The sequence below is a fragment of the Desmodus rotundus genome, chromosome 11 (assembly GCF_022682495.2).
Source record: "Desmodus rotundus isolate HL8 chromosome 11, HLdesRot8A.1, whole genome shotgun sequence".
NCBI classification, from domain to species: domain Eukaryota; kingdom Metazoa; phylum Chordata; class Mammalia; order Chiroptera; family Phyllostomidae; genus Desmodus; species Desmodus rotundus.
This window is the reverse complement of record NC_071397.1, coordinates 76990917-77003372: the sequence shown is the minus strand read 5'-3', so window position 1 is coordinate 77003372 and position 12456 is coordinate 76990917. Positions and strand designations below refer to the sequence as shown.

The 12456-nt window shown below is 38.6% G+C and overlaps 1 protein-coding gene across 4 annotated transcripts in view; it reads left to right on the top strand.

Moving 5' to 3' along the window:
• Nucleotides 1-12456, top strand: part of ARHGAP18 (Rho GTPase activating protein 18) — a 121420-nt gene that overhangs the window by 86741 nt on the left and 22223 nt on the right. For all 4 annotated transcript variants that reach the window (XM_053913555.2, XM_024551871.4, XM_053913554.1 and 1 more), the window contains 4 exons: nt 203-294; nt 4797-4874; nt 7709-7868; nt 9948-10030. In XM_053913555.2, coding sequence (XP_053769530.1) covers nt 203-294; nt 4797-4874; nt 7709-7868; nt 9948-10030 — 413 coding nt within the window. The remainder of the gene's footprint in view (nt 1-202; nt 295-4796; nt 4875-7708; nt 7869-9947; nt 10031-12456) is intronic.

The following is a 12456-nucleotide window of genomic DNA, read 5'->3' as shown; positions in this document are numbered from 1 at the left end:
CTGCTAGATGGCTCTGTAAGGCAAGGGCAGGATTTTCCCGTTGGGGCGTATACGCCTAATGACTAGACAGTGTCATTCACTTAGGTGTTCAGTAATTAGTCTGATCGAATGGCGACATCAGAAATCCTGTGCCTGTACGTTTTGCGTTAGTATTTTATGGACTGATTGGAATGAAGAAATTTTATTTTACTTTTTATTGCAGATTCTGGCCTTTTTTGTGTTCCATTAACAGTATTGTTAGAACTTGATCAGAGGAAAGTACCAGGAACTCGAATACCCTTGATATTTCAAAAAGTAAGTAGGCCTGAATGGGTCAGCATGGAGAGAGCATACTTCAACTAATAGTGTTTTTATTTTTAGTTTTGCATTCATATTATTATAATGTAGTTTTCCAATTGATATGCTCTTATTTTGTACTTTGATTTTCTATTCAGGAAACAAATTTGTTTCAAGGGCTCATAATTTTTATTTCATGGTGGTGCTTTCTGTGTTATTACTGTAACAGTGATTACCTGGCATCATTTTCCTGTCTTCTATTAGCTGGCTTTGTGTAATTGAGATTTCAATTCTATAATACATAGAAATGGAAACTGCTTATAAATTTCTAGGGAATTGAATCCTCATGAATATTTCATGCCTGTGTGTATTTCCCAAGCTTTCTTATTTACAGTGAGGATGTCCAATTTCATTTACCAATGTCTACTTCCAAACTAGGCAGAGAAACCGTAAAGTAGAATCAGAAAATGATTGCTAAACTGTCAAGTCACTTGTGTATTCTACACTCAATTATTCATAAGGGCGTTATCTATGGCAATATGAGAATTTCAGTCTAACCTCTGAGCCATCATTATTCAGAAACACAGATTACATGTGATAAAAGCCAGGGAATGCACAATGAGAAAGCCAGGTCAAATCAGTTACGGACAACCCAAGCTATAGATTCTTTGCAACACCTGACTTATATCACAGTTTCAGGAAGTTCTGGCAATAGCAAGAGTGGCAATGGGAACTTTCACAATTGATTGACTCAATATACTCATCGATACCAAAGCTCAATCGACTTGGCATTTATTCTACCTGTCACTTATTCTTCTGCTATTCCAAGCCAGGTGTCTACCTGTTTTGTCTACTAGCGTCTTATTCCTTTTTTCTTCATGTTCTCTATTACATCCAAACCTGTTTCTCAGTGTCTGCTGATGAACGTTGCTGTACAGTGTTAATCCTGCTCATCAGCCTGTTAGCCACTGCCAGTAGAACTTGTATCTGTTTGAATAGCTGTCCACAGTGCCAGTGATTAACAGAGAGATGCTAACAAGTATAGGCCATCTATTCGAATTCTTTTAATGTTAATAAAAGGTGCCAGTTACTCTACACAGATGACTGTACAAAGAAGAAAGGATCTCAGCACCAATCCTTCTAAAAATTATATACATATATATATATGTGTATATGAATATATATGAGAGAGAGTTATTTTTAAAAATTGGCTTATGCAAGTGTAGGGGATGGCAATTCTGAAATATGTAGAGCAGGCCAGGAAACTGGAAACTCAGGCAGGAGTTAATGTCTCAGTCTTGAATCCAAAGACTGCCAGTTGAAACCGCAGGCAGGGTTCCTGTGTCGCTGTCTTAAGGCAGAAATGCTTTTCCTTTAGGGAACCTTGGTCTTTGCTCTTATGGCCTTCAGGACTACATGAGACCCATTCATGTTATAGAGAGTAATCTGCTTTACTCAGACTCTACTGATTTAAATTTTAATTACAGGTAAAAAAAACAAACCACAAAATATCGCAAGAGCATCTAGACTGGTATTTGACCAAACAACTGGGCATAGTCGCCAAGTTGACACATTGAATTCACCATCATACCCATGAAGGGTAAAGTTCCATCTCCATGAAGGTTCAGCAATACCTCCTGACCAGGTTCAGGATTGCATCCAGTCCCTTGTCATTTTCTCTTGAAGTTGTTTTCTTATGTATTTAGTTCTTTTACATTTGTGGTTTCTTCTGGAGACTCTGGCTGCCCACCAGTTTGCAGTTACTAGATAACAGCCCTGAAATATTTTGGTTCATTAAAAAAGTAAAAGGGCCCTGGCTGGTGTAGCTCTGTGGATTGAGCATGGGTTGCAAACCAAAGGGTCGCTGGTTCGATTCCCAGTCAGGGCACATGCCTGGATTGTGGGCCAGGTCCCCAGTAGGAGGCACATGAGAGGCAACCACACATTGATGTTTCTCTCCCTCTCTTTCTCCTTCCTTTCCCCTCTCTAGAAAAATAAAAATAAATAAATAAAATATTTTTTAAAAAGTTAAAGAAAGTAGAAGGGCATATAAAGAGCTTACTACTAGATAAACACTTATCTATTTGCATCCTCTCTGAATTATAAACAAAAAAGTCACAGTGATTTATCACAAAAGATATGTTTTGATTGATAAGCTAAAAAATTGGAACCCAGTGACTTGCAAAAAAGATTGAGATACATACCCAAAAAGGACTTTAACGAAGCTTATCTGTGAACTGTATCTGTTTTTTGTTTTAAATCTTTAGAGGCACATTGTTTAAACTATAATTTCAGAAAGATTTGGGGAAATAGAAATATTCTTAATTTTTATCTATGAAAAAATTTTGCCTAACAGCAGATTCTTTTCTCACTTTCAAAGCAATCGGCCAAATCAAACATACTTTGTGTCAAAAAGTCTGACTTCATTTTCAGTTTGTTTTTTAATTCATGTAAGTATGTTGTATGTATTTTGGAAAATGCAATGAAAATTGCTGATAAATGCAGAATGTATCCTGAAAATAAATTACTAAAAGCATCATGATTAAAATATATAGATCAATATATTTTTCATCTCTCTATTTTGTCTTGGAAATGAAAGAAAAGCTGTAAAGTATAATTATGTTTTAATAATGCAATATATTGTAGGGCTAAAAATATGGTATTTTCAAAGTAAAAAATATGAGAAAACACACGACATTCCTTCAGACAATATACTCATATACACACCTCAATTCAGTGCTAGTGTTCAGCTTTAGAGAATAATAAAAGTGACTCAACTATAAAAATTCAGAAATTACTCTCATTTGGTTATTGAGAAATCATGGTCAATTTTTCCTTTGTATTTAATGAACGTGAAAGGTGTATGTATGCTGCTACAAACTAATTTGCTCCAGCAGCTAGAATATAATTTGATCCTTTGTTAATAGAACATTTAAAACATTTTATAAGATTAAATAAAGGGAAATTGCTTATACATTAAATAACTTTTGCATGGTATTATTTAATAAATTTGGTTTTAAATACTTTATTGAATAATGCCCATCTAATGTAAAATAATTATGTAAATTATTTTGATGTGGGTTTTTATCCAGTGTAATTTGAAAAATAGTGTCTTTGAAAATATTTCAGTTGAATTTCAAAAACTCAGGTACTGCATTGACTGGTTGGTTAAAGCTGCTTCTCTTTTCAGTGGATAATAAATCTTTGGGAAAATTTTGAAACTACTCTTTGCTTTATTCTTACCTGACTCCCTCAAGATTAGTTCATTCTTTGGCCATAATCCAGGGATAGAAGAGGTGAGGTCATTAAAGAAAAATTTCCAGCTTGTCCAGTGTCTACACGCTATACAATACAGCTGATTTCAGAACATCCAGACAAAGGTCAAAAGACCTCATTTATGATGCCATGCTTTGCTGCTGAGACACTTTTATAACTAAGGGGAAAACACTAAGCTTTATGTAGTTTGTAGAGCCTTGGTTAATCATTAAAGGAGGTTTCTTTGAAAAAAAAATAATTGCAATTTTAGGTTCTTGGCACTATAGACGATTTTATACCTTAGGGTGTTCAGAGAGTACTTTTGAAGGGTTAGAGATGAGTGAAGAGTATGTCTGCCTTTTATAAAGCAGGAGAAGGCTATTGTGAAAGGAGGATGTGTGGTAGGAAGGAAAATCTACGTGACACTAGTAAGTGCCTTATATTGAAACTGAGGGACGTGGAAATTGATTTCCTTAAAATAGCAGAGTGCCCCCTATAAAGTCTTCATGTACTGCCTAGGGAATGCATATTGGAAGATCACTCTGCCAAGAAACTAACCACTTTTCCCAACTTCCTAGCTTCTAACAGTATGGTGTTGCAATGTCTTCATTTACCTTATTCTTGTGGGTTTCTGCCTTACTAAAAAAAAAAACAACAAACTTTGTTATTTTAATGGGATCCTGGATGTAGAAAGATCTCCATGCATTAATAGGGCATCAGGTATGACTTAGAAGCCTTATACAAGAACTGTTTTTTATTTACGTTTACCACCAAAGCTTGCTTAAACACTTTAAAATGAGTATTTGTAAAGTTTTTTTTATTTCATATCATAAATAATTGTTTCTTTGAACAAAGTAAAAATGAGATGTAAATGTGCAAATACTAGAATTTCATAAGATTTATTTGATTGTGGAATGGTATGTTTTGGGAAAAGCAAAAGAAATGGATGGTTTTAGTTGCTTTTAAACAATGAATATTTTTAGTTTCTGTTTGTTTGGAGTTCCACAGCTGCTGTGTGAAATTATACACTTCTGTTACAAAGGAGAATGAGACGCAACTTTTTCTAAATTCTAAATTCTAACTAAAGTTTTGGCAACTACTGGTTAAAGCATAGTGGTAGTGCAATTGCATTCAAAACTTATAAAATCCAGTTTATGTGTCATTGTAATCAGTTTCCACTGATTTGTATGTGAAACAGATGTTAAATTTGGAATTGTACCTGTTAACAAATACCAAAATCAGAATGTTCTTCTGTTCATACACAGCTGATTTCTCGAATTGAAGAGGGAGGTTTGGAAACTGAAGGCCTCTTAAGAATACCTGGAGCTGCTGTTAGAATCAAGGTAACCCCTTGGTTCTACTGATGTAAAACTTTATTGTTTAGTTACACTTTTGCATTTTTCAAAGCTAACTTGCCCTTCCGCCCCCTTTTCCCATTGTTAGTGGATTAAATAGAGCAATAAAACCTCTTGACGTTCAGCTCATATTTAGTTTTTCTGTAGCCTCTTCTAAGTTGTGTTGTTTTGATTTTTTTTTGAAAATCACATTACCTATAATAATACTGTGATAAACAAAGGGGCAGATAACCTATGCAAACAGAACGTAGGAACGAAAGTCAACAGGCAAAAGGTAAGAGTAGATTCATCCTTCTAATGAGAAGAGAACATGATGAGTCAAAATATTAGTAGGGGGCTGGTGATAGATTTAGTCAGCGTGAATAATGGCAGTTGAGGTTTTTTTGAGGTAGGATGATAAACTCCATTAGCTGAGCAGAGCAGGAGACTTGACATAATTCGTTTTAGTAAAGCTGCCAAAATGAGACTTCTCAGTCACTTTCCTGACTTGCACAGCTCCCTGTCTCACTGGGTTCGGGGCAGCCCGAGTCTGGCCTGCGAAAGAGGTCATTCCCAGAGGTCCTGGGTGGAGCCCCCTCTCTCCCTTCCCCCGCTTTCTGTTCTCTCAATAGGCATTTCCTTCTCCCTGTCCTAGGATACTGTGTATGCTCCTCCCTGTCTCTCTGTCGCCCAACTCCTGATCCGGGGAATAAAACACCCAGTGGGTGCACGGTCAAGGCGCAACTACCCCACAGACGATGCATAATTCATATGCCTCTCAGGGAATTTGCACTTTATGGAGCCTCTTGGAAATGTAGCTTTGTCTGGAAACTTCATCTAGAAAAGTTTTGGTTAGTAGTTGTTAACAATCTTCTTTACCTTATCCTCCAAATTCAGCTGTAGCTCTAAACTGAGATAGTACGAGTCACTGCCCACATGCAATATATTGTCTTCCTGAGTTTGCAAATCCAAGAGAAATTGGGTAGAGGGAAGAGATTTTCTCTGTCCATTTCCTTAAGACCTATCCCATATGACATCTTTAGAGCCGAATCAGAAAGAAATGACTCTTGGGAGCTGCACACCCTCCATGCCCTGGGACTGTGGCTGTGGAGCTGCTAGGAGTGGAATTACTATTCATACGTCCCACATTTCCATCACCTGCTTATTTTGATAAGCTTCCTCAATTTAGGAGGCTAGTTTCGGCCTACTTGGCTCTTACTGCATCGCAATCTCAGTTTAATCGGGTTCGAGTAACCTGATATATCCTGCTCACAAATTTCATTCAGTCTGTGTCCCCTGGGCTTGGTGTCTGGTGCACAGAGGTCCTGAAACGGTGCTGGTGCTCTGTGAGTCTGACAAGTTGCCGTCGTCTCCATTCGTCTGCAAACACCTACGGCTATTTCACCACCAGTCAATCATGGGCATGGTATGTGATTCTGAGATAAGTTCTGTTGAGAAGTACATTCTCGTATAGAGACAGACTCAGAAACGGGTAATGCGACTTCATTTACCCCTATCAGTAAGATTACTTCTCCTCACTTCACTGTTCACAGCATTCATTAGCAGAATGAATAGCCAACTCACAAGTCGTAAACACGTTTACTTAAGAACACAATAGCAAATAGAGAGTGTATTTGATAAATATTTTGACTGGGTTTCTGGCAGAAGGATGAGTTTAACTAAATGTAGTTTCTAAGAAGGTCAATGAAGTCAGCTCAGCTGGCTCGACTCTTCAACTCAGCCTGGTGTCACATACCAAATTATGCAGTAGTTGGTCCTTTATAAGTAAATCATATGCAAAATTTTTGGTTTTCTCTCTCCCCTGCCCCACCAAATTTCTTATACTCTTCTCCCTCCCTGTGTCTCTCTCCTCACTCCCTCCTCTTTCACCTGTCTCTCCTTACACCTCTCTTTCTCTTGCTCCCCATTTTTAGGTTTACCTTTATGTATTCAGCAATTACAGAAATAATTGGGGTAGAAAAGGGAGTTGAATTGGAAAGAGCAAGTGTCATAAATTTACCTTATAAAAAGAACAAAGGACATTAATTTGGGATAACAGTTTCAAATAATAGAAGAAGGTGACAGGGACCTGGAAAGATTTTTAACACAATAGATTTACACCCCAGTAAGAAAGCATACAGAAAATAGTGATTGTGAAACCAAATTGATTTATTACTAATAATTTGTCTGGCAAATCTCGTAGAGGCCTTGAGGTAAATGAACTAGGTATTTCTCATTCTACACAGATCCAACCGTTTTCTGCAGCCAGCAGCAGGGTGGCTGTGTTACTTAAGGCCCCTGCATTGAAGACAGGTGCATTGATGTATTTCGTGCCTCATTAGCTATAGAGTTTGGTTTTCCCTTTCCCAGGGGTGACGAATCAGAGTAGCCTTCTGCTTTAGGCCCAGGGATGGATTATGCATTTTGCTATGGAATGTACTTCTAAATAACTTAAAACATAGACTGTTTTTTTTTTTTTAAAGATTCTTTTAACTTAATGAAAAATTATAGCATCTAAATAAACCCCCTAATGTAAAGATGATTTTAACTAATCTTTCAGTTAAACCTTTAACTGTTTAAGGTTTGATTTGTGTCCAGAAAAATAAGTAAATTTTCTGAATTTTGGGGGGCTTAGGTATCATTCTCATTTGGCAAAGCGCACTGGGGGTAGGGGAGTAGCACTTCGCTGCATGACAGAAAAGTGTTGGCCTTCACTACTTTCAGATGTCTTTCTAAAAAGTAGAATCACTTGTAAAGTGGGAAGTGGATCACATTCTCAGCAGGAAAAAAAAAAAAAAGAATGCACTTACTGGTAGCCTTTTTATTTTTCTTCTGCCTTTCAGAATCTTTGCCAAGAACTAGAAGCAAAGTTTTACGAAGGGGCTTTTAATTGGGAAAGTGTCAAGCAGCATGATGCGGCCAGCCTGCTGAAGCTCTTCATCCGGGAGCTGCCCCAGCCGCTGCTCAGTGTGGAGTACCTCCAAGCCTTTCAGGCCGTCCAGAGTAAGTCCTGTCCCTCTTTGAGGCAATCTTTGTGCTTCTGCCATCTCTACTAATTGTTGTAACAACATTTTGCATCATAAGGAATGTTACCAGATATATTTGGGTGTACATATTGACTCACTCATGTCAATGGGTGCCACATGATCCCCTTTTCCTTTGTAAATACACATCTCGGTGTAAATAGAAAACAGAATGTTCTCTTTGGGTACAAACTAATTACATGCGCTTTAAGCAATACAATATATTTTCATGTTAAAACTTGGAAGCTTCACATATCTCTTATAATAGAATGAGTCACGTAAGATCTCTGATACAGTTTTCTTGCCAAGTGTTAAAAGCAACATTTACTGGAGAAACTGTGGATTAACAGTTATCATAAAATCACGAGGAGATGGAGCAGCGTCTGTGGTTATTTTCTGAAAAATTAACTTTCTGAAATGGTCATGCAGGAACATGGAACAAATCATGTGAGTGCCTCATTGGTGGAGGGCAAGAGACTTCTTAAATCTTGCCATTTTGTACTCTTGGGCAGGCTCCAAATTAATGTTTCAGATAGTTCTCAATTCCTTTCTACTGAACACAGAGATCATATGAGATTTATATACTGGCATAATTATGCCTTATAGTCCACAGAGGCCAACAGAAAAGGAAAGATGTCACGTTCTGGTGACCACATGTTTTACTTCCAAACTGGGACACGTTTGAGAGTACAAGGGGGCCACTATTAATGATTATGGTGAGCTGCAGTGTCAACCAGAGCCATTCCAGGCTATTCCTTTTTAACATTTTATTGAGGTACAATGGATGTACCATCCCATATTAGTTTTAGGTGTACAAGGTAATGATTCAGTATTTGTATATGTTCTGAAAGGTCACTGTAAGTCTAATTAATATCCCTCACCGTACGTAGTGATGGACATTTTTTTCTTGTGATGAGAACTTTCTAAATCTACTCTCTTATTATCTTCCAAAGATGCACCGTAGCATTATGAACTGTAGCCACCATGTGCTGTGCTACCTCCCCATGATTGATTTATGCCACGACTGGAAGTTTGCACCTTTGGACCCTCCTCACAAATTTGCCCCTGCCCCAGCAAAAACCGCCAATCTCTTCTCCGTACCTATGAGCTTGGCTTTAAAAAAAAAAAAATAGATTCCACATATAGGAAAAATCATATGTTACTTGTCTTTCTTTGACTTATTCCACTTAGCCTACTGCCCTGCAGGTCCGCCCACGCCATGCAAACGGCGAGATGTCAGTTTTTAATGACTGCATAATATTCCACGTATGCCCCGCTATTCTCAAAGCATGTCATAGTGGGACGATTCCTGTGCGACATAGCGTAACATTTCGTCAGAACTTCTAGGGCAGGCGTGCCTGACATCATCTGTGTAAAATATTTCTTAATGGTTGAGTTGTGCTGTTTTACACACATTCTTTGGATGTGGACTGAAGGACCAAATTTATCCCTGGAAAACAAATGCCAGAATGACTCCAAATATCTATAAATGTTAAGTGGGGTACAGGCTACCAAAAATGATAAGTGATAAATACCTCCCCCACGCGTTCATTGCTGGTTGGTTTTCCAGTTCCCTCCACAACTGTTTATTGAGCACCCGCTGTGTTCCGGGCTCTGTGCTCCATGTTGCCATAGGAACTGACGGACTCTCACCACCCGGTTTGTGCACTCAGCAGTAAAAGACGCAGGCCTGACTGTTATGGGTTCCCCCCGACACCGTATCAGGCAGGGTCCAGTCTTCCAGGCCTTTTTAGCGGGGAATAATGCGCATGCAGCCGGTGAAATGATTGTCCACGCACTACTGTGTGTCAGCAAACACCGGGCTTCGGGGCACGTGATCGCATGGGAAGTGAGCAATCCGAGAGGGAAACTGAGGCAGCAGCTGCTGGTCCTGATTGCCCGCAAACACTCTCTCAGCAAGGCTTGCTGCTCAGTCACCGTCTTACATTTCACAGGGGGGTTTAATCCAAATAACTTTTTTCTCACAAAATGAAAAAAAGAAAATAATGGAAAATGTTCAGTAAAGAAAAGAGGTCTGATTTATTTAATCTGTCTGCAGATCTTCCAACCAAGAAGCAACAGCTACAGGCTTTGAACCTCCTAGTCATCCTCCTGCCCGAGGCCAACCGAGACACACTGAAGGTCAGCGGGCGTTACCTTCCACATCCCTCCGAACGGAGCAGGGAGCAGTCACTTCTCATTGGTTGTGGCAAAACAGATATTCTTATGGAAATAGTAGTAGTACTCCATAGAGAAAAGACCTGTTTTTAAGAGATGGTCAAAGTCTAACTCTATTCACTTAGCTACTAGGCTACTCATGGCAATGGTATTTGTGTTTCAATTTTTACTATGCCATTTCTTCTACCAAAACAGATGATTTGAGGTTCATTTGTTAATAGCAACATGGGGTTTTTCTACTTTTTTCCTTCTTTCTATTTTTCTGCATTTTCCAAATTTTGTTTAATGAACTTGTGTTAGTAAGGCGAAAAATGAATGTTTACAAAGAAAATCCTGAGTCATCACATAAAACCCACTATTAACTAAATGTTACATTTGTTTGGAGTTTGGAATAAGTCATCATGTTGATTTCTAAAATGTTTGGTTAGCCAAAAGATAGACCAACTCAAACAAATTCTAGTTATTTCTCTAAGGGCTTGCCCTGAGTTGCTGATTTATATCATGATTTCAAAGTGTTTTGGTCTATTATTATATGATTTAATACCATTTTATTATAAGTGTTGTCATAGTCTTTTATAATAATCAGTGGACTGTTCCACGTTGATTTATTTTCCTTAATGACAAGAGTTCATAGTGTTTATGAAGGGTTGTTATAAACTTTTGTAAAACAAAAGGAGAAAAACTTTAAAAGTGTTATTTAGAAAGAGTATTTACCTCGTTTCATTGTTGCCTCAAGAAGATTTTTTTTTTATACAGGTAAGAGGGGAACCCTTACCCTTTTACTCCCTACATTTCTTTCTATTTAAAAAGAAATTTTGTGTCAAGAAAACAGAACCACCATTGGGTAAATCTTGGAAACTTTTCCCTGAATCTCATTAAGATTCCTTGAATCGAAACTATGTGAGTGGTACTTCTTTCATGCCCGTGGAATGAACGCTAGCTCTCCATTTATCCGAATTAAAGCTGTTTGTGAGGGTTACCGGTGTGAAAACACTGCGTTGCTACAGGAGACCTTCCAGAGAGTTACTCCCACTACTGTCAGGAAAAAAACCCCAAAACCATCTGTGGCTTAAACGATCACCAAATGAATCAGCTTTAGGTGCTGTTTTGTTCTGGGGGCAGAGGCTAGCTCCAGAGAGGGTCACATTCAAATATTGTGTGACTGTGACGGCTGTGTAAGGAGGTACAGTTGGTGGCTGAAAAGGGGCATGTGGGGCAAAGTGGGGACTGATTTCCAAGTCTGTTCTCTGCTTGCCAGCGGTGCCCTTAACTCAGGCCTTCAGCTCCCTGAAAAGAGGAATTTAATCCATCATCTTCTTATTCACATAAAGGTGGCCATCTGTGTGTGGCCCTGTGCATGACCAATATAAGGTGGGAACTCAAAGACACGTGATTGACTTAAAATATGCCTGCATTCAAATGAGTTCAACCAGTCGTGGAGGGAAGTGCTTATTCCGATATGGTTACTATCAGGCAGGGTTGGTCTAGAACTCATTGTTGTACTTGGCCTTCAAAATCTGAGGCAATTACTTTAAAAGTTCTGTTTAAAAATATTTTTAAAAATTTTACTAGTTTTAATTTTTGTATATAAGTTACTGGGAGTACAATTTTATAAGCAAGGTTGGAAATACTTTTGGGGGGTAAAAAATTAGAAAACACGAACAAGTCATTTTACTAATTTACATAAACTTTAGTAGCTTAATTAGGCAGCTCTGATGAAGGGTTCAAATAAGAATTCTAATAGTAGAAACGTTTTAACAAGTATACCATATGTAAGAGAGTAGGCCACTTGAATTCATTTCCATAAGAGACAAGGGAAACTCCATTACAAGGTACTTTCAGGACACCCAGGAGGAACTTCCCCAGTGCCTGCTGTCCCCACGCTGCCCCTCAGTTGCCTTTGGAGGGACGGGGTTATTATGTGCAGGAGGCGTGTAGACTATTCTACAGCACATTCAGTGGTTAGGAGGCACCGGGGGAAACACCACGCCCTTGTTTAAGCAGAAAGCTGTGGGTATCTTCGGGCACGTTGCTTGACCAGATTTTTTTTAAACCTTGGATTACTGTGCATTTGGATCAGTCATCATACCTTTCTTAGACTTGGAAGAGTAACAAAGACTGATGGTAAGATATCACAAGGGATCCATATAAATATAATTATTGGCATTTATCCTTTTCATAGTTTTCTAAAAAGTATTAAGTGTATGGGGTAACATTAGCTAGTGAACATTAGACAAATTCCAGGTGTACAACTTCATAACCCAACATCTCTGCACTCCGCGTGTACTCACCTCCCGACGTCCAGTCTCCCTCCATCAGCACGTGTCTGACCCCTGTGCCCTCTTTGTCCCCTTCCCACCCTCTTCCCCTCTGGTGACCGCCGTCCTGTT